This window comes from Protomyctophum parallelum (assembly GCF_964188405.1).
Source record: "Protomyctophum parallelum genome assembly, chromosome: 5".
Classification (NCBI taxonomy): Eukaryota; Metazoa; Chordata; class Actinopteri; order Myctophiformes; family Myctophidae; genus Protomyctophum; species Protomyctophum parallelum.
This window is the reverse complement of record NC_139702.1, coordinates 53,761,087-53,784,397: the sequence shown is the minus strand read 5'-3', so window position 1 is coordinate 53,784,397 and position 23,311 is coordinate 53,761,087. Positions and strand designations below refer to the sequence as shown.

The 23,311-nt window shown below is 43.5% G+C and overlaps 1 protein-coding gene across 1 annotated transcript in view; it reads left to right on the top strand.

The window, feature by feature from the left end:
- The window catches only part of cntln (centlein, centrosomal protein), a 151,736-nt gene that overhangs the window by 105,579 nt on the left and 22,846 nt on the right, over positions 1-23,311 (top strand). Inside the window, exons 22-24 of the mRNA XM_083764538.1 lie at positions 6,448-6,585; positions 7,017-7,202; positions 15,872-16,072. Coding sequence (XP_083620664.1) covers positions 6,448-6,585; positions 7,017-7,202; positions 15,872-16,072 — 525 coding nt within the window. The remainder of the gene's footprint in view (positions 1-6,447; positions 6,586-7,016; positions 7,203-15,871; positions 16,073-23,311) is intronic.

The following is a 23,311-nucleotide window of genomic DNA, read 5'->3' as shown; positions in this document are numbered from 1 at the left end:
GTGGAATTGCAGCACTTTCATGGAGGCGGACGGACGTTCATGACGTCACGTGCGTAAGCCCGGACTTCAAATTTGATGTCCGGGGCTAGGCTAAACATCCGCTCGCTTGAGCCATTGAGTTCTAATTGTACTTCCGGCAGTCTTCTGGGTGCTTCAAAACGCCACTGAGCAACTTCCATCTAAATAAATAGCGGGGGGGGGCTAAATCACAAAAAGATCATAAAGAAATCCCGATACCTAGCCTCCTCGAAGGTTCTTACCTCACCATGAGAACATAAAATCATTAAACAAAATCACTAAAAGAATCACTACAAAATCACTACAAAATCTTTAAAAAATCTAAAAAACGGTAACATTATGAAGTACATCTCTGTGACATCACAACGATGTACTTCATGTTACTGTTTTTTTCCCCAGACCTCCAGTTCTAGGCAACACAGAATGTGTTCATGATTTGAGGCTTTTTGTTCAAACGGGCCAATCCTGCAATCTTTGAAAGCCAATGTTAGCCAATTAGGATGGAATATTAAATATTAGACAGATCCGTCTTGAACGCATGCCTATAGAGAAATTGGTTTTTTAAAAGTCAGCCTCCTGGTGGCGCTATAACAGGCTGTTCTGGCAAATTTGGGGCATAGGTTCATCGTTGGCATCCAGGGAGTATGTGTGCAAAATTTGGCATCAACCCGGGTTAACGGTGCCGGAGATTAGCTGTACACAGACGGACGGACGGATAGACACACAGACACACACACAGACACACACAGACGGAGTGCGAAACATACTCTCTCACCATGCCTTCGGCCTGGTGGAGACAATTAATACTTCTAGGACTAGAATTATAGTATGAAATAGGATAGGGCAGTAAGATTGGATAATGTAGATGTTACAAATATATAATACATTTGTTTGGCATGTCCCGATACCGATACTTCGGAATGCCCTCCGATATGCCCTTATTTGGTCATATCGGAATCGGCAAGTACACCCGCATCAATCCGATACCATAGAGCCGAGGGAGCCAGAGAGGCTACTGTACTGTAGCCTACATGTTGTTTATGCTCCGGAGTCCAGACCCATGCAGTTTAATAATATACAGTCACAACAGAATGCACACTGCTGTCTCGTGTCTCATCACAATCCCAATGCGCCACCCGTGAAGTCGGGGGGGGGGGGGGAAATAAAAAAAACCGTCTACTAGTGTTAGTGTAGGCTCCAGGTTCGTTAGCTTAGCGCTTAGCTATTGAATCAACCCACTGATTGAACTTCATCTCCACCTGTAATCTTTTTTTTTTTTTTTTTTTTTTTTTTTTTAAACATATGTTTATTGATTTCTTTTACAGTACAAAGAAGTATTTTCTTTTCTTTTTTTTCACTTCATTTTTATTGAAGGAAGAACAGACAAGAAAACGCAACTGACAAGACTATACGGAAAGAAAAAGAAAAGAAAAAGACAAAAAGTCAAAGAAAAAAAGGCTGCATTTTTCATATTACAAAAAACATTCAATGACATCCTATTGCAATATCGCTAGGCTGAGAGAAGAGATTCCACTTTTCCCACTTTTTATTGAATTTATCCTCTTGTAGTCTAAGTATGAATGTTAGATTTTCCATAGCATACAGTTCCTCAATAATGTCCATCCATTGATCTTTCGTTGGTGGGTCCTGCTGGCACCAGCGTCGTGTGATTGCTTTTTTACTTGCTGCTAAGAGGATCTTGATTAAATATTTACAAAGAAGTATTTTCAAAACAATTGACATATATTTTTCCCCCCCACATCCCCAAGGCAGAACAAATACAAATAAAATATTATCACGAAATGTTTTGACAATAATAAATACAGAACACAAAAATAAATAAATAATGACAAAACGAAAAAGAAAACGAAAAGAAAACACATTACATACAGTTAACCAAACAAATACACAATATCCGTCACAGTTCCCTACCCCCACCCCACAGCTGACTACTCCAATTAACCACTATACATCCAAAGCCTCTTCAATATCACCTCGCTTAATGAAGTCCAAGAACTTCTCCCATATCTTATAGAATACCGCAGGTTTCTTCCTAATTACATATGTTAGTTTCTCATGTGCCAAACAGGTTGTTAAGTTCCTCAGCCAAAAGCCGATCGTAGGGGCATTGACATTCTTCCAACATAGCGCAATTGAGCGTCTGGCCTGTAACAGGCAAAGGTCGGTCATTATTTTTTCATTACTATTTAGTGTACAATTTAATGGATAAATACTGAGTATACATAATTTAGGACAAAGAGGAACTGGACCTGACGTAATCTGAGAGACATAATGGACCACGGACCTCCAGAATGTTTTAATCTCCTCACATTCCCATAAGCAGTGGAACAGTGTACCTTTATGTTCCCCACATTTATAACATAAATCAGGAATGTTTGGATCAAATTTATTTACTTTCTCCGGGGTTATGTAAGTTCTCATTCTCCACCTGTAATCTAAGGGGCGCTTTCACACCGGACATGTTTGGTTCGTTTAAAACGAACCATGGTCCTTTACACCCTTTGGTTCGGTTGGTGTGAACGTGCATCCGAACTCTGGTGCGGATCAAAGAAACGAACCATGGTCCGCTAAAAAAGGCCGGACTCGGTTCGCTTCCAAACGAACCACGGTGCGGTTCGTTACTGGTGTGAATGCATTCGGACTTTATAGAGGAATAATAGGCTACAGGATGATAGCCAAAATAGCCGTCGGCAGTTGTGAGGCTGCATTAATAATTAGTTGTAAAAGCATGTATTTTTTACGGGGATCACTATTGATATGACAGCTGACAGTCTGATTTTAATAGTAGACGCATATATGTCGAGGCGCACTGCGCAGCGCAAATGTAATGGCAGCGTGGTTCACATGCGCAAAAATAACAGAAGAAGTTGTACAGATGTACACGGAATGGTATGTACAGTATGGTAAATTTGGAGCGCATCTCTCTCTCAGCGCATGCAAGCAATTATATCTACAGGCCTTTAATATAGCCTATCTATGCGCTCTCTCTCTCTCTATCTCTCTCTCTCTCTCTCTCTCTCTTAATGACAGCACAGGAAGACGCATGCAGCCTCTGTGCGTAATGTGACTATATCGTTAGATTGGAAGACAATACAGTCTTGGCTGACAACACCAATTGAAAGTAGAGTTCCCAAGGATTATGGTGATTTTTATCGCATAAGAAATGAGCGAGATATGCCTAAGTAAAATGTCAGTGGTCTTGGCAATTTGTGTGCGATGCGGGGCGACGGGCGACGGCACAATAGATTTTCATTCATTTTTCAGATCATCGTCATGTCATTGCAGTGCAAACCATTAAATATAGCCTATATTAACTTCATAGGCTATTGTACAATATGTGACATATTTCTTTCACCCGGTATTATTGATGTGAGTTGATCAAAATAGTGTTGCCTAGGCTATAATGCTTGACTTGTAGCCTAGGCTATACCGTAGGCTATATAATGCCAGCACAGTCATTATTCTCTTTCTTTAAGACTAAAGGCAACCCTTGACTTGATAGTGTGTGTGTGTGTGTGTGTGTGTGTGTGTGTGTGTGTGTGTGTGTGTGTGTGTGTGTGTGTGTGTGTGTGTGTGTGTGTGTGTGTGTGTGTGTGTGCATGAGGGGGAGAGACCCGATATATATGGGAGAGACAGAGACAGAGAAATATTTAATGTTAAATAGGCTATACACAGGTGGTCCCAAATGATTAATTGATTACATCACTATAGCAAAAGACGTAAAACTAGGTCAACTCAATTAGCTGCAGCGGAGCTGTTCTGACTTGAAGCTCAATACCAACTGACCACCTTCAAGTTTAAACCATAAGATGACATGGAAATGCCCGTTGATTTGATGCGCAGAAATATATATCTAATCGGGTTAAGGTGCACACATGGAAGAAAAGTCCATTTTATCGGGGATACCTGAATTGTATGCATCAGCAGCAAGCACATTATTGTTCAAACACCTGCTCCTCTGTTCATCTGTTGCTCTTATTTGTAGGGCATTAACATAATAATCGAATAGTCGACTAGTCGACTAGCAAAACACTAGTCGACACTGTTAATTGACATCCGATTATTCGCTAATATTATTTTTTATATTTTTTATGATTTTTTTTTTTTTTTTTTTTTGCTTTTCTACAGCAGACATGCAGGCATGCAGCTGTGAGCTCGGTTGTTTTGTTGGTTGTTCGCCAACTTCAGTACTAATCCATTCCTGGCTGATTGTTTTCATATCATACAAGCCTACTGTACGTGGGTTTTGCCGTCACCCTCACTAGGTGTGGTGGGCGGCGTATCGGCGGTGGCACTATAGCAGCAGTCAAGACAGTTTTTCTTTGGGAAAAGCATGTGTGATATGCCTCATAGGCTCATAAGATCAATGGGGACAACTACAGTGTGTAAATACTTTTACTATTGGTGAGTTTATTACTGTAGTTTGTTCAACAAGTTAGATTGGAGACGTGTCGTCGTCGTCCGGTACAGTAAAGTATAGCAGGAGTTCCTCCTCGCTCTGCCCAATAGTATCCAGTTTGGTGACAGTCAAACTACAGTAGCTCTTGCCGTGATTTCATGTTTCTTCATGCTTATCCAACAAAAGTCTGCGTGCCGCGTGTGGCATTATTAAAAACAAACAGCGATGCCGCACGATCATAGTTCTAATACGTAGCCGCAAAAGACTCGCGATGGAGTTAAGTAGTTGATCATCTGATTCATAGCCTGGCAGCCTGCTAGCTAGCAAACCTCCTCCTTGCTTGTAGCTCCTTCTAAAAACCAAAGGAACTGTGATTGTAACTTGTTGTTGAACATTTAGGGTTGTATGAAAAACATCGCTCCAGTCTCCACTCTCCAAACATTGTGAACAACGTAACATGCTATGCTGCTCCGTAGAACGGTCTTGTGCATAAAAAATAGCAGATCTACAAGCTCACAACGCGTCCATCCGTGAGTCATTGTGGACTTGCAACTTTGACTTGAAACAGCTGAGCTAATTTCGGCCAATCAGAGCGGCACTCAGCGTAATCTAGTAAGAGTGGCGACACTCGCGTTGACTCCCACTGTAACAATGGAATGCGGAAGTGCTCATTCTATCTCAATGGGATAGTTCCAATGTTTGGAACTATAGCCCATAGGAAGTGTGTCGCCACTCTCTTAGTACAAGTAAGACGCGCAAACGCGTGAAGCGAACGCAGCTTGTGTGTGTGTGGTTGTGTGTGTGTGTGTGTGTGTGTGTGTGCTACAGCTGCGCCCTGTGTGTGTGTGTGCTACAGCTGCGCCCTCTGGTGGCGGGCGGGTGGTGTAACAGCGGGACAGACACACAGACAGACAGACATTCAGCCCTTGCTGTCATAGTAAGTGGCTCACTGCGTTCGCAACTATTCCACTCGGCCTGCATTGATAGTGCATTCATCGGCTCTGTTTTGCTTCGCTCGCTGGCTGTTTCATAACACGATGTTTTAATGCTTGATTGGATGGAATAAATATCATATTTTACCGCCGACTAATCGACTATAAATCGATTTTGATGGTAGTCGAGTCAACTATCAAAAATCACGTTTGGTTAATGCCCTACTTATTTGGCTAATAAAATAATGAATATGAATGAATGCAATAGCAAGTTGTTGCTGTCATGTTGCTGTTCTCTTCTCTCTCTGTGTGACTGAAGGTTGCCCCAAAATTTGTAGACAGTGATTTCCCCTCATGTTCTTTTTCCCCTCACCATTTGGTTCGCTTAACATGTCCACGTGTCATTTGTTTACATATTTGGTACGCTTTACAAAGTCCAGTGTGAACACCAAACGGACCAAAATCAAAATGCTAATATTTGGTCCTTGGTCCTTGATCCGGACCTTCTAAGCGAACTTTGGGTATGAAAGCGCCCTTAAGTTATTTTTATTGACAACGTGAACGAGCCCCGACACCAGCGCTGCAAAAATAGACAGATCTACACGTCATTTGTACATTAATTTAGGTTTTAGGACTTTCACCTTCCATGTTACTCCACTTCAGAATGTCTGGGTGCACTCTTAGGACAACCACTACACTCAGTCACATGGTTTTAAATGGAATGGAAACTGTGCCCAGCCGGTACAGTATGGTTATGCCTGCTCTGTAGCCCTAGACTGTGTTGTTATTACTGTTCAGTGAGGATCTTGAAAAAGGTTCCTCAGTGTTTTTTACTGTGCATTCCTAGAACTTTCCAGGGAGCTGAAATTCCAGTCCACTGGAAGTTCACCATCTACACAACTTATGCATGTGGCAAGGAACTTTTGAAAACGGTTTTAACTTATGGATAAATTGAAGTATATAAATTGAAGTAGTTTAGGGGTGATATATGATTTGATTTGGCTTAATGTCACAAGGATTTTGTTTTATTTCACACCAATACACCAAATAAAGCAAAACATTTCCTCCTGTGTCCAGGTGAAGATGCTGTCAGAGGAGGCTGTTAACAGGAAATCCCTAGTGGACTCTCTGAAGAGGAGGCTGAATGTGGCCACCACAGAGAAGAGCCAATACGAGGCCTCCTGCACCAAACTGAAGGAAGACCGAGATAAAAAGGTTAGAGGAGCAGCCATCCATCCATCCATCCTTCTATCCTCCACACAACTCAACATACTGTATGGTCTGATTGCTGTTTTGAATGGTATCCAGGTCATCCACAATGTACCCAGACATTACTTCAAGTCAAAGAGATTTAACATCCTTTATAATATTGGAAGGTATTATTACTCATATAACTTGGTTAGGTGCATTCATTTTATTCATGCAATTAACAGGTTTTTCTTTTTTCCCACTGCCTTGCCTTTTTATTCTCAAACTGTGCCTTACAGTGTTTACTGTAGCAAGTTAGCAAAAACCTATTACAAACATATTGATAGGCATTTTTGTTAAATGGATCAATTCATCGTCATATTTCCAAAGAAACTCCTGAAATGAGTCTGGACTGGAGTTGGTTCTCACAGTGCCTGTTTGGCGTCTCTCGGGGACAGGAGCAGCGTGTGGAAGCCCTTCTTGCTCGCCTGGGGGCCAGTGAGAGATCCATGGCTGAGCTGGAGAGGACGGCCACCAGGCAGATGGAGGGACTGACCCAGCAGAGCTCCCAGGCATTAGACACCCTGCAGAGACAGCTGGGCCTGGCCCACTCCCAGCTGGAGCAGCTCCACGCCTTCGTCAAGGTACCCTTATGACTTGGTTCTGTTTCTGTGACACTATAGTGTCTAACAACTTATATTAGAAAGCACTGTCCCCAAAAACCTGATGAACCCATTCTGACCTGAGATCAGATTCTAAAAATGTCAGTCGCTCTTCGATTTTTCAAAAATAGCAGACCTACAAGCTCGTATCGCGCCACTCGGTGGCGCGATATGAGCTTGTAGATCTGCTATTTTTAAATAGCTAAAGCATAACATGATGCTGACACCAAAATGGGTGCCCGGTCAGAATGGTTTAAGTTCTAACCGGACACCACTGCAGCGGGTCCAAACCTAAGTAATCAGCAATAGAGCTTTGAACAATTTTACATTTAGTTTTTAATTACATTTAGCAGTAGACAAAAATCGATCCTTAAAGGGCGAATGACATGATGTTTTCATTCAGACCACGTGATGTACAGTATCAGCAATGTTAATTTCGGGGCATGACATTCCCCCTTAACCACTAAGTAGGCCTATTTTATATATCCATAATGCCTAGAAGTGTGTGTGTGTGTGTGTGTGTGTGTGTGTGTGTGTGTGTGTGTGTGTACTGTGGGAATGTGTGTGTGTCTGCTGGCCCCTTCTCTTCAGTGGCTGCAGAAATTGATCGGAATAGGTATTTCCATTAGCATATGCACCAAATAAAGAAGCACGTTTGTGATTGTGTAATTGTATCATTAAAGAATGATGACATTTGGCCTTATAAATTATAGGATTAGATGGTATGGTCACATATTATGCTAATAACTCAAATTTCCCACGGGAGTTGGATTTCAAACTTTTAGTACATGTTATTTGACACCTTTAGAAACATATAGGTGAAGACATTTCTTGGTAACGATTTAGTTCCCAGATTGGTACCTGATAAAATGCCCTTATTGTCACCTGCCATGGTTACAGTCCCCAAGCTATGGGACAAATCTCACCGAACTGCGCTGGGCCGACTGTTATACAGTCTCACTGTGCAAGGCTTTCATGTTCTCCCCGCTCCCCGGCCACGGGGTCCCCATAGTGACGGGTCGCGGATGTGTGCGACTGTGTGTGTGTGTGTGTGTGTGTATTCACGACGCAGCCCGCACGTCCGTGTGGTGTGTGTGTGTGTTCTACGCGCATACGGCCGACGGGCGTGTGTCTCTAATCCGTTGACGGGTCATGTATGTCTCTAATCCAATGGGTCTCGTGCGTGTGTGTGTGCCCAATCCAGTTTTTGAATTCTGAATGGTATCCAGGTCACCCACAATGTACCCGGCCATTGCTTCAAGTCAAAGAGATTTAACATCCTTTATAATATTGGAAGCTATTATTACTCATATAACTTGGTTAGATGCATTCGTTTTATTCATGCAATGTACAGTAAGAATAATGAGGGACTGTTCTTTTTTTAAATTTAATGCCATAATGTGTAGCAACCGTAGCAAGTTAGCAAAAACCTATTACAAACATATTGATCGGCATTTTTGTTAAATGGATCAATTCATCGTCATATTTTCAAAGAAACTCTCCTGAAATGAGTTGGTTCTCACAGCGCGTGCGTGCGTGCGGGCATGCACGTGTGTGTGTGTGTGTGTGTGTGTGTGTGTGTGTGTGTGTGCACGTGTGTTGGAACTGTTGCAGGTACACTGTAGGCTACCAACTGCAAAGTTACTTTCAATGCCTGATATACTGTCCACAGTGCATAAGCCACACTCTGTACACACTTTGACTGTATGCCTTGAAAGGGTATGTGGATGGACTAGTTAGTATGTCTAAATAAAGAATTAAAGACAACCACTGTGTGTTATTGATTAATACAAATTGACATAATCTAATACAGTATAATTGTAAAGAAGACTCTCACTTCCAGTCAGGTTGTTGGATCTGATTGGATATTTAGTCCCCATATATGGGGATATCCGACTAGGACGTTGGGCTATATGATATAATTATGACATGTCTAGTATGACAATCCCTATATTTTGGCGAGCCGACCTAGTGCTGATATCAGATAGATGTGGTAGAACCATACTGTATATGGATAGATCTAACTGGCATAGTCTGAGAATATATAACAAGGGTCGGCTTCAGGGAGAAGGCAGAAGTCGAAGCATCCTGGTTTAAGTTCTAACCGGACACCACTGCAGCGGGTCCTAACCTAAGTAATCAGCAATAGGGCTTTGAACAATTTTACATTTAGTTTTTAATTACATTTAGTAGTAGACACAAATCGATCCTTAAAGGGCGAATGACATGATGTTTTCATTCAGACCACGTGATGTACAGTATCAGCAATGTTAATTTCGGGGCATGACATTCCCCCTTAACCACTAAGTAGGCCTATTTTATATATCCATAATGCCTAGAGGTGTGTGTGTGTGTGTGTGTGTGTGTGTGTGTGTGTGTGTGTGTGTGTGTGTGTGTGTGTGTGTGTGTGTGTGTGTGTGTGTGTGTGTGTGTGGCACCACCACTGTCAGCATACTGCATGCCCAGCGGGAATGGGTTGTGTTGTCTCTACCTATAGGTCTAATCCATCACCTTGTGTTTATGCTTGTTCTCACGTGTGTGTGTGTGTGTGTGTGTGTGTGTGTGTGTGTGTGTGTGTGTGTGTGTGTGTGTGTGTGTGTGTGTGTGTGTGTGTGTGTGTGTGTGTGTGTGTGTGTGTGTGTGTGTGTGTGTGTGTGTGTGTGTGTGTGTGTGTCTGTCTGGCAGGGCTCGATAAAGGCCCTGTCCATCAACTACTGAGCTGACATCTGCCTATCAAAGCGGAGGGAATGGCTTGGAAAAGATAGATAGTGGTGGCAGTCTGTTTAACTCATGCACAGTCCCCCCCCCCCCCCACACACACACACACACACACACACACACACACACACACACACACACACACACACACACAGAGAGAACATGACTGCATTTCCTGTAGACGGTAGACCTCCAATATATACCAAACAGCCTCACTCTAGAGGCTCCATTTGCCCTTGGTGACGTACTGTATAGGACAGGTCTCTGTCAGCTGAGGTGAATAGGTGGCCAGAGAGCTTGTTGTTGGGTAGAATGCACACTTTTCACACACAGAGACACCACATTCTGCCAAGCGCCATACACATTACTTCATGTACATACACACACACACACACACACAAACACACACAAACTTTTGGGGGGAGGCCTATAACATTATGCTAATTAGTCAGGCAGAGTATCGGGCCGGCCCAGTTAGGGCCGAGTCTTAATTTTTTATTTTATTTATATGATTAAGGCCCAGAACTCAAATACCACAAAAAAAAAAAACAATAATAAAAAATGTAATGTAATGTTTCGGATTCTCCATTAAAATCATAATGTGATTGGCTGACCAATGTCCTTTGACTCCTTTGTAGCCATGAATGATAAAAACGAGCTACATTTAATAATGCACAGGTTACCATAGACGATAAAACGAGATTTGATAAATGAGCCTTAATCCAGTTTTAATAAATATTTGTCTCCTTCTTTTGGCTTCTTTGTTAGCCACCGCCGTCATCCATGGAAGGAACAGCCGGAATCCTAAATCCTCCCTTCACGCGGACGTGGCTTTTAGTGGCTTCATAGCTCATAATGGGATAAAGTACCATGTTCAGAGCTCAATAAAACATTAATATTGTATATCTACAGTAAATCAAATCATCATTTTAAATTGCATTTAGCTTAACCATGTCAACAATAAACAAACTATAACAGCTTGTTGGATTTGAACGTTGTTACGAAGACAACACAGCTCAGCTGTAATATTATTATTATTAGTAGTAGTAGTAGTAGTAGTATGTTATTAGTCATTAAATTACTAATAAGAATAATAAATAATATATCCATGTATGAAAGTAATAAAAAATAGACACACGTTATGCTCCTTTGGCTACAGCTAATACATTATCACGCAAATAAATGTAATCTTTCTGCCTGCCTGCCTGCCTGCCCCTCTCTCTCTCTCTCTCTCTCTCTCTCTCTCTCTCTCTCTCTCTCTCTCTCTCTCTCTCTCTCTCTCTCTCTCTCTCTCTCTCTCTCTCTCTCTCTCTCTCTCTCTCTCTCTCCTTCCTTCCTTACATTCCCATAACCCTTGGCTCATGGGGACAGACATTGTCTAGTTGTAGAGGATTCACATCATTGTTTGTCTCCCTGTGGCTCCTGTGATCCCCTGCACGAATAACAGCCAGACGTCTGATTGGACAGCCTGACGTCCAGAGGAGATTTACTCATGTCATGTATTGATCGGGACCGGGGGCCTGTGTGTGTGTGTGTGTGTGTGTGTGTGTGTGTGTGTGTGTGTGTGTGTGTGTGTGTGTGTGTGTGTGTGTGTGTGTGTGTGTGTGTGTGTGTGTGTGTGTGTGTGTGTGTGTGTGGTCAGGTGAGGTGGATTGTCTGTGTGAGAAAGAAGATTGTGTTGTGTGTGGGTGTGCGCCTCTGTGTTTCTCTTTGTGCATGTGTGTTTGTCGTGTGTGTGTGTGTGTGTGTGTGTGTGTGTGTGTGTGTGTGTGTGAAAGAGACAGGAAAAGGAAAAGATTGTATGTGCACGACTGCACGTTAGAGATGGCCGTGTGTGTGTCACGTGTGTGTGTGTGTGTGTGTGTGTGTGTGTGTGTGTGTTTATTGTGAACCCCTTTGGCCCCTACACATGCCCCAGGCCATAAGCACTGCTGTTGAACTGCTAAACAGTGGCCCTGCTGCATGAAGCTACACACACACACACACACACACACACGCACGCACACACCCACAGACGCACACACACACACCCACACAACACAGTAACACTGTTAACACTTTATAGCCTACTGGACATATGGCTTGCGTAATCTTCACATTTTGCATAAAACTTTCATTACTTGAAAAGATTAAAAATGCAACACAATTAAATGAAAGAAAAATGTATGATTTACTGCTTCATGCTAAATGATTGTAATTACCCTTTAACAGAGTTCAATCACTTTCTCCTCAATAAGCGTCTATGTGCTTTTCAGTGTGTGTGTGTGTGTGTGTGTGTGTGTGTGTGTGTGTGTGTGTGTGTGTGTGTGTAGTGTGAGTCTAGCCAGTTATTAAAGAGGGTGCACTTTAGTTGCTCATTTGATCTCCATTGCCATGTCCTAATCCTCTCCCTGTCTAAATTGGCCCTCTGGCTACACTGATTGTGGCACAGGGCCTTGCCAGACTAAACACACACACACACACACACACACACACACCCTCTGTCTCTCCCAGGGCTGAGAATGAGTGATAAATTCAGCCCTTAATCTCTTTCTGGATTATTCCACATGCAGGGTTTAGGTCAATTGAATGTAACCCTTGACTAGCGACAGTGAATATCTATTAGGCTGTAAATAAAAGAATAGGATCGCAGGCTGTTACTTAATGAGCTGTGTATTCCTTCAGGGAAACATAGCTCTCTGATCACACACACACACACACACACACACACACACACACACACACACACACACACACACACACACACACACACACAAGAGGCTAAATCTTCCTCTCTACTTCATCAAGGCACAGACCGTGGCTGGGATATCACCTCCTATTTCATCTGCACCTTTTTCACAAAATGGAGGTGTCAAGCCAACTATGAGTGAGGTTATAGGTTGCTGCAACTTGAGTAGACAAGGACTCCCTGACAACGTGTCACGATGCAACGTGTCGTGAGCTTGTAGATTTGCTATTTTCAAAGCACTGACGTAAGGTTAAAGTGGTGATTTTTGAGGGGCACTAGCCCCTCCTATGTCCATCTTTGAGGGTCTGTAAACACAAACATTGAAGACAAAAGTGTGTAAACACAAACATTGAAGACAAAAGGGGAGGACGCAAATTGTGATTGGCCGGCGTGATCGGGTGAGAGATGTGCACCTGGTTGAGAATGAGACGACGTATGATGACGTGCAATTCACAATTTACAATTTCGGCAGGCGCTCCTAATCCAGAGCGATTTACAGTAAACGAGAACAAAAACATGGTAATACAACATATTCATGAAAATAGTCATCATGAATGATGTAAGCTTATAGAACCTAACAGTGGAATATCTGCTCTGACGAAGGCTGCATAGCTGAAACGCGTCAGCGTTCCTTTTTGGTGTGTGCCAATAAAGAAATGGAAATGTGAGTACTTTGTCCCCCGCTTGTTTAATTTTTGGATGTGCTGCCTTTTTGGATTTTTTTTTAAATTCCTATTTTTTGATGTATACTTGATTTGGGTTTGGCACTTTGGGATTGGCTGATGCGCAACCTCTTTTTCTCATTTAGTGGAATATCTGTATAATGAAACTATGCTTATATACTATAGAGTGCTACATTTTATGTATGTCTACATAAAATGCCTGTTCAGGTCATCGAGGCTATGGTGATAAGAGTGCCCCTCACTTCAAAGTTCCCACGGGGCATGTGATTTTGTGTATATTTAATGTTGTCTAATTTAGCGGGTGACTCTCTTGCAATCTGCTCCCAGGGGACCCTGTTTGCCACTCGAACCACTGCTCTAAACAATATCCTGCTGTGCAGAATGCCTGGCCTACAAGTCATAGTGGAGTAAATCTTTCCTTACATTCAGATGAAGTAAATTAATGTAAAACCTCTCCTTTTTTGCCCTTAATTCCTTAATTATGTATTTCCCATGTGTATTACAATACATATCACAATCCCATTAGCCAACAAAATAATGATTTTGTCAGTATTGTTAACTGGTCTACTGTTCTACACCCTGAGGAATGTGTAATATCGGTGGATTATTAATATTTTTGTGATGGGGAATTGGAGATCTGTGTGCAGCCTTCATTTTTTTTTGGTTTAAACTGTTCTAATATGAACAGAACTGGCATTAATTGAAGGTGAAGGAAACTGAACTCAGTCCGCTTGTTTTGTTGTTTTTACAAGTTATGCGTTCCACAATTTCTACCATATCAGTAGTTCTATGAATACTTCTATCAGCGTGGGGCAGGGTGTTTGATCATATCGGTTTTCAGACATGGCTTTGGTCTTAACTCGGCATCTCTCTCTCTCTCTATCTCTCTCGCTCTCTCTGCATCTGATTTCACTAATAGCCAAATAACAATCTGCAAACTGTCTCACGCACGCGCACACACGTACACACACGCACACACACGCCCTTAGGATTGCCTGCTCTGACGCCCCTAAACTGCACCTGAAGTGCACACAGTAATGCCCTAACTTGATTTTGTATCTCTGAGACTGTACAAATGTAACCAGATGAGCCGCTACGGGTCCATCTGGATACGTCTGTTCACTCACAGAGTTAAATCGACACTGAGGTTTTTACTGCGCACCTGTGTAAAATTAGCCAAAGGAATGGAGATATCCATCACGCTCAGTGCTGTCCATGTGTGATTAGCCCTGTTGCTGCACTTGCACTGGAGAGTTTTCACATGTTTGTTTGTGTCGATGTTTCAGTATGTTTGTGTGCCCAGTACGCACCTTTCTTGCTTGTTTATTTTGTATATTGCAATGTGAGTGCGTCGCTTCTTTGTTCTTTTATTATTTTGTTTGTGTGTGTGTGTGTGTGTGTGTGTGTGTGTGTGTGTGTGTGTGTGTGCGTGTGCGCGTGTGTGTGTGTGTGTATGTGTGATTTCTCTCTGGCTGCCGCTCTCATCTGGTCCTGTCTATTCCAAGGTCAGCTTTTCAGGCGGCTTACAGGGGAATGATACAGAAGATTATTGCCTCGATCAATAAGCTCAAAATGAAGCAAAGGGGAGTTTGCTTTATTGACTTTCCCGCCGTACAGTGGCAGCTTTAACATTTAATTGTCTCCCTGTATTTAGACCAAACTCCCATTTAGCGGCCGACCAGCCGCCGCACCGTCTCGTCTCATCCGCACCGTCCGCTCGGGCCCCATTTGAAACGGCTCCTCATATAGCTTAATTATTTACTGTGTTATGCCGCCGCCGTTTGCGCTGTAGAGACATTCAGAAACAACTAAATAACCCATTCTGACCGGGCACCCATTTTGGTGTTGGCATCATGTTATGCTTTAGCTATTTAAAAATAGCAGATCTACAAGCTCATATCGCGCCACCGAGTGGCGCGATACGAGCTTGTAGGTCTGCTATTTTTGAAAAATCGAAGAGCGACTGACATTTTTAGAATCTGATCTCAGGTCAGAATGGGTTCATCAGACCAGTGTGTGTCCGGCGGAAACCTCGTATGAATCTGATCTCAGGTCAGAATGGGATAAATGAATGGGTGCATTTTCAATAGTGCTGTGCTTCTGCTCTCTTTCTTTCTCTCTCTCAATCTCTCTCTCTCTCATCCTCTCGCTCTCTGTTGAGCCCTCCCTCTGCAGTGATTCATGATTCCCTGCCAATTCTAGCGAAACTTTGGGTGCGTTTGAAATCAAAGATGCACTCCCTTCGCACTCAATCGACAGGGCAACAAAAAAGGGCGGGGGGGGACCCCCTCAGGTCTGCGTTCGTACACGTGAGCACGAGGCGAAACCGAAGAGAATCTGAGAGTGTCAAACTCAATATTCCTCCATAATGTACCAGGCCTCTCCGGCGCGTGCTTGATCAGTTTCATTTATTCATTTGCCATGCTGAGATATCCCACTTCTTTGACTACATCCATTTCATCACTCTCTTCTTCTACTTCTCCTTATCCTCTCTTTCTCTCCTCCTGCTCCTGTCGCTCCAGGCTCTGGCCAGTGAAATGCTCCGAGATGTGGAGGAGGTCAAACAGCAGTTGATGAAACGGAGGAGGAAACTGAGGAAGGCCAGCAGCGTGGCTGAGAAGAGTGGCCTCTCGGCCAGGTCCATGATCAAAGCCAAGAGCATCGCCGCCTCCATCCTCAACATGTCAGAGAGCGACTTGGCAGACATGATGGACACCGACCAGGTAATGGCTCCAAGAACCACAGGTCAATGCTGCATATAGACACATCTAAACTTTGTGTGAGATATTTAATGATATACTTTTATAGCAGGAGAAAAGGAGGCACTCAGACAGTTTAAGCCCTTATTTTATTATCGGGGTGCAAGTAAAAAAAGCTTGATGTAACTGAAACATTGAAACGTCGCTTTTTTACTTGCACCCTGATAATGAAATAAGGAGTTTCTCCAGTGCCTCCTTTTCTCCTGTAACCTGTCCTGCCTCTGAGATGCACCAGACTGGCCTGCCATAGGCTAGAGGCGCGGTTGGAACTCCCTTCTGCTTAGACTTTTATACATATGTGAAATGCAAGTAAGAGTGTAAACATTCAGACTTACAGTAGCATGTACTGTAAGTTCCAAAACAAATGTCAAAACAAATTTTGTGAAGTTATTTGTGAAGACAATTAAATTGTTATTGAGAGCCAACTTCTTCAAACTTTGAAGAAGTTGGCTCTCAATAACGTCTGGTATATTTTACAACTCAGGGCTCTGTTGGTCTGTCGGTCCGAAAATATTCAAGTACGAGAACTGGAGGTAGCTTATCTGAAATTGCGTCATTGTTAAAACTGGAAATATTAAACCGATACTTCAGCTATATGTTCCTGGCCGCTGCTGTACAGCAACTATACTGCAATGTTCCGCAGAGCTTGTGCGCTTAGAGTCAGTACTCCTACTCTCAGCGAGATGTTCAGAGAATAAACACGACCAACACCACACAAGTTCTAACACGAAACAAAGTTGTAAAGTACAACTCTTTCCTTCTCACGACAGCCACCAGTCAAGACCATAGATCATTCCTTGCCAGGCCTTATTGTCAATTAACAGACCCACGTTACAATCAAGCTGCCGGGCCCCCGGGGACCGCCCCCCCATCCATCACATAATGAGAGGGGGCCACGCCAAGCACTTACTCACACTTGAAACCAATTTGAGCCTTCATCGCTGCCCCCACGCACGCACGCACACACACCCATGGGGATGACAGGCCACTGTTTCTCACTTGAGAAAGAGTCACCCTCAATCAGAGCTTAAACACTCTCCTCTCCTCTGCTCTCCTCCTCTCCTCTCGTCTCTACTACCCTTGTTTCCATTGCAAGATAATGGCGGTTAATGGCAGGCTGTGAGGGATGGAGGACGAGGTGTGTGTGGGTGTTTGTGTAAGTTGGATTGGTCGGATGGGGCAGAAGGAGCGAGTACATTCTCCGGTATAGCGGCGAACAGGCATGGTGCTGCCGGGGGAGGGGTGGCACATGCGGGGGTATTTTGACACACACTGCCACCGGTTCAGACGCAGAAACTGCCGATAACTGCCGTGGCAGACTGGCAGTGTACCGTGGTGACATGCGTTGTCGGTATAAGACACATGCTTGGCTGGTTAAAAATCTCCCGTGGCTTCCCTATGAGGTTTGGGGGTAGGAGTGTCAGCGTCGCTGGTTAAAACTCACCCGTGGCTCCCGACATGCGCTATACCGTTTAACCCATTCTGACCGGGCTCCCATTTTGGTGTTGGCATCATGTCGTGCTTTAGCTATTGAAAAATAGCAGATCTACAAGCTCATATCGCGCCACCGAGTGGCGCGATACGAGCTTGTAGGTCTGCTATTTTTGAAAAATCGAAGAACGACTGACATAGAAACATAGCTTTTTCAGAAAACTGTCAGGATGTAGAAGACGTTTATAGAATCTGATCTCAGGTCAGAATGGGATAAACATCACCATGTCTGCCCTGTGAGGTTAGGTCTCTGGTTCTGGCTATACTATTGGCAGTTGCCAGCAACACCGGTGCCGGAGAATGCACTCGCTCTCTCTCTCTCCGGATGGGGGGAGAGAGAGAGAGAGAGTGTGTGTGTTAATTGAGAGTTTGTGGACAACAGTTAAGAGCAAACCACCAGAGGATAGGAAATGGACTGTCAAAGAGGGGAGAGAGAGACAGAGAGTTAGAGAGAGACAGAGAGAGAGAGAGAGAGAGAGAGTGTGCTGCATGTCAGGGAGCAATAAGGGCCAGTCATGGTGTGCTCTAATTGAAACTCCCCTAAGACACCAGGAGAGACGGTGGATGTGCATCTATATCTAAAGCTCAGCCAAGTGGGGAGGCGACACACAAGTTTACTGAGATTCAGCTTCCAGCTGTAAAACTATAGAACCCTGGACTATAGTGGAAAGCCATGTGAAACACTAGATCCATGTGTTCACACACACAAACTTGACAAGGACTGTCACTCTTCTCACAACCTTTTCGTGTACATGATTGTGTGATGGCGAGGCTGGCCATAGATATAAAATCAGACCTGCCTGAGCTAGCTGTGTGTGTGTGTGTGTGTGTGTGTGTGTGTGTGTGTGTGTGTGTGTGTGTGTGTGTGTGTGTGTGTGTGTGTGTGTGTGTGTGTGTGTGTGTGTGTGTGTGCGCGCGCGCGCGCATGCGCGCGTGTGTGTGCACACGCGTTGCAGTGGTCAATCAGTGTGTGTGTGTGTGTTAGGCTGTTCAACAGTTATACTTGGTAGTCAAGCAATGCTTGACATACATACATACATACATAGCAACGGTACACTTTTACAGACGGACCGGAAGTTATACCGGATGTGGCTGGAGCAGCTAAATGTAGCCAAAACACTCTAAAGGTGATCGACAACAACGGGAGGCATGATTAAATCTATTGTGACTGGACAGCGGGGGGGCCGTCTAGCACAGGGTCTTTTCTTAGAATTGGACGGGATGATTTAGATTGCGAGTTATTAATATTTTAAGACTTTCGTTGCCGTCGGCTAAACGGGGGGGGGGGGAACATTTTCGATGACGTCCCACTGTGGTCAACATCGAGGATTTGCGCAACAGGCGCTCCTAGGCTGTGAAGCGATGCGATCGGTTTTCATATCAATAAACTTCGTCTTTTGGATAAAACTGGGCGCTGAGTGTTACGTTTATAAGGACGGTGAACTTTGTCCTGGGTGTTACTAATAGAAAGGACGGTGAACTTTGTCCTGGGTGTTACTAATAGAAAGGATGGTGAACATCGTCCTGGGTGTTACTAATAGAAAGGATGGTGAACATCATCCTGGGTGTTACTAATAGAAAGGATGGTGAACATCATCCTGGGTGTTACTAATAGAAAGGATGGTGAACATCATCCTGGTGTTACTAATAGAAAGGATGGTGAACATCATCCTGGGTGTTACTAATAAAAAGGACAGTGAGCTTCATCCTGGGTGTTACTAATAGAAAGGATGGTGAACATCATCCTGGGTGTTACTAATAAAAAGGACAGTGAGCTTCATCCTGGGTGTTACTAATAGAAAGGATGGTGAACATCATCCTGGGTGTTACTAATAAAAAGGACAGTGAGCTTCATCCTGGGTGTTACTAATAGAAAGGATGGTGAACTTCATCCTGGGTGTTACTAATAGAAAGGATGGTGAACATCATCCTGGGTGTTACTAATAAAAAGGACAGTGAGCTTCATCCTGGGTGTTACTAATAGAAAGGATGGTGAACATCATCCTGGGTGTTACTAATAGAAAGGATGGTGAACATCATCCTGGGTGTTACTAATAGAAAGGATGGTGAACATCATCCTGGGTGTTACTAATAGAAAGGATGGTGAACATCATCCTGGGTGTTACTAATAGAAAGGATGGTGAACATCATCCTGGGTGTTACTAATAAAAAGGATGGTGAACATCATCCTGGGTGTTACTAATAGAAAGGATGGTGAACATCATCCTGGGTGTTTCTAATAGAAAGGATGGTGAACTTCATCATGGGTGTTACTAATAGAAAGGATGGTGAACATCATCCTGGTGTTACTAATAGAAAGGATGGTGAACATCATCCTGGGTGTTACTAATAGAAAGGATGGTGAACATCATCCTGGGTGTTACTAATAGAAAGGATGGTGAACATCATCCTGGGTGTTACTAATAGAAAGGATGGTGAACATCATCCTGGGTGTTACTAATAGAAAGGATGGTGAACTTCATCCTGGGTGTTACTAATAGAAAGGATGGTGAACATCATCCTGGGTGTTACTAATAGAAAGGACAGTGAACATCATCCTGGGTGTTACTAATAGAAAGGATGGTGAACATCATCCTGGGTGTTACTAATAGAAAGGATGGTGAACATCATCCTGGGTGTTACTAATAGAAAGGACAGTGAACTTCATCCTGGGTGTTACTAATAGAAAGGATGGTGAACATCATCCTGGGTGTTACTAATAGAAAGGACAGTGAACTTCATCCTGGGTGTTACTAATAGAAAGGACAGTGAACATCATCCTGGGTGTTACTAATAGAAAGGATGGTGAACATCATCCTGGGTGTTACTAATAGAAAGGATGGTGAACATCATCCTGGGTGTTACTAATAGAAAGGATGGTGAACTTCGTCCAGGGTGATTAAGTGAATGCAAGCTGTATTTATAGGGAGCGCTATGCTTGAGCATCGATTCTGTTTGGAGTATGAATGCATGACATAATGATCAGCTGAGATGTGAATTATAATGGGAATGACTGACGCTGACCACAGCTTTGGCATGCGACTCACATGTACCTGTATAAACTAACGCTGTGCTTCATTTATCAGATTTAGAAAAATGCATGTATCCCAGATTCTTTTCCTTTTCTTTTTGGTCAAAACAAGCTTTATTCAACCAAACTGAATAACCGATGATTGTGGTTACAAAATGTATTTTCCGGGTGAAAGAAAAGACGCTTGTTTGTAACAACACACAGTGTTCGTTTTTCTTTTACATCCGGTTTACGTCTCGGGTCCCGGTGAGCCTTCAAAATAAGGGTCTTGACTGATAAACAAATTATTAATACATTCATACCTGGCAGTGAATGTGTTGATCAAAAATCTGATATCTTGTCTATATTACCTGATAGTGACTTCAGTGTCTCCTTCCTTCCTAAGCAGCAGGCGTTTTGCTAGTTGTATTTGTGAACAGCACTGGCATGCATAATGTTTAGCTGGTTGTATTTGTGAACAGCACTGGCATGCATAATGTTTTCACTGTTTTTGAAAAAGGGATTTTGTGTTCACCTGCTGTATTCCTTTAGTTTTTTCCAAGCTGTGAAAGGCCCTTGTGCTGTCAAGGACAAGCCAAACATACTGCAACTCCTGCGCTCACCATACATACATTCATGCAGTGCACACCATATACTGTACTACACACACACACACACACACACAATGACACATGTACAGAGGCAAAAATACATCCAAGCTCCGTGTGCGTGCGTGCGTGCGTACATGCGTGCAAGCATGCACATATGCACACAGACACACACACACACCCCTCATTCCTCAATGTGTTATGTGACATTATTATTCAAGCATGCTTGACTCCATTTAATGTTAATCTGTTCACACACAACATGACATAGAAAACAGGCTTTCTCCCTTCAAACCTATCTACTGCGCACGCACGCACACACGCACACACACGCACGCACACACATACACACACGCACACACACACACACACACACACACACACACACACACACACACACACACACACACACACACACACACACACACACACATATCTTTGTTCTGTCCCATAGTGTCCCAGAAAGCGAGTGCCGGGGCTCACTGGGCTCCCTGGGCAGCTTGTTGTGGACTTAATAAGGCCATAATTGCCAGGCCGGTTTGTTTTCCAGCTGACTCCTGATGATAGACAGAGGGTCAGTGCATTGCTATGCACCTGCCAAGGGAGGACAAATACAATGGACACACACACACACACACACACACACACACACACATGCCACACACACCTCTTCACCACAGTGGTAGGAGATGCACGAGAAAGGAGGACTGACAGGAGGCCTCCAGCCTCTCCCATTGTCTCTCTCTCTCTTCCTGCCTCTCTTGCTTTTTGTCTCAGCCTTTTCTTTTTCCAATTTAGCCAGTAGTTACTAATGAGGCAGATATGAAAATGAGCCAAGCAGTGCCACTTACAACACCAAGAAACCCTCCGCAGACCTTACCAGGGGAGGCCAGGAGGGACGCGCACACACACACACACACACACACACACACACACACACACACACATTTTCTGCACCTAGACGCCCCTGCTCCCTTGTCCCCTTGAGGGAGCGCAAAAGGCTCCCGACATCATTTGGAACAGCAACACCTGGGGTTGAGAGTGAGAGGCGACTTGTGTTAGCATGGAGGTGTACACGCTACTGTGCCCTGTTCATTAGTGGTAACAAGCTTACTACTCAGCTAGGTCCTTTATACATGAGTAGCTCTCGGTCACACACACACACACACACACACACACACACACACACACACACACACACAGCCACAGGGTCTCCTGAGAGGTTCCTCAGGGTCTATGCTTGTGTGTGTCATAGTACAAGGAAAAATCTTTGCCCCGAAGCAGCAGACCAATAAAGACCATAGCTGTGATACAGTAGGTTTTCCTTTTCTAGTTCTCTCCAAATGCATTTAGGACAAAGAACTTCCGCTTCTGTCATCAATGAATCCTCCAAACTACGTTTGTGACACTGCTTCCTGCATGCCCAGAAGTAATGCATAATTGTTTTCATGTCCTGCTTTAAAAGCTGTACTGTACTGTCAAAACCTGGGTATTACCTTCTGCAGAAGGAAAGAAAGGATACAATCTGTTGTACTGTATGTAAGTAAATTGTGACGTCCCCCACCCACCCCTTTTTCCCCTCTGTATATGTTTTCTTTTCCCATTTTACCTCCTTTATGATGATTTCCAGTTTTTTGGCTACATTGAAGTGTATATTTGTATGTCTTATAGTTTGTATTGAGTTGTGCTTGAAATGTACTGTAATTCTGCAAACTGTTAATAAATACTTGACAATCAATCATGACTTTTTATTGTATTGTATAGCCTCGCATCGTATCTCGTACTGTGTTATGTGGCATTGTTGAACCCTGTCCACATGCGCCAATGTGCACTTACTATGTCGGTTCTTTCTGTATTTCATGTCGGGTTTGTAACAACACCAAGTCTAATAGTGAGGCATTCATTGTACTGAGAGAATAAAGAGACTCTGTGATTCTGGCGCCCCTCGGCTGTAGAGCGATGCGATCCGTTTTCATATCAATAAACTTCGTCTTTTGGATCAAACTTCGTCTTGGGCGTCGGGCGATACTAATAGAAAGGACAAAGAACTTCGTCCTGGCGATGGGGATGTTAAGAGTGTGTACAGAACACAGT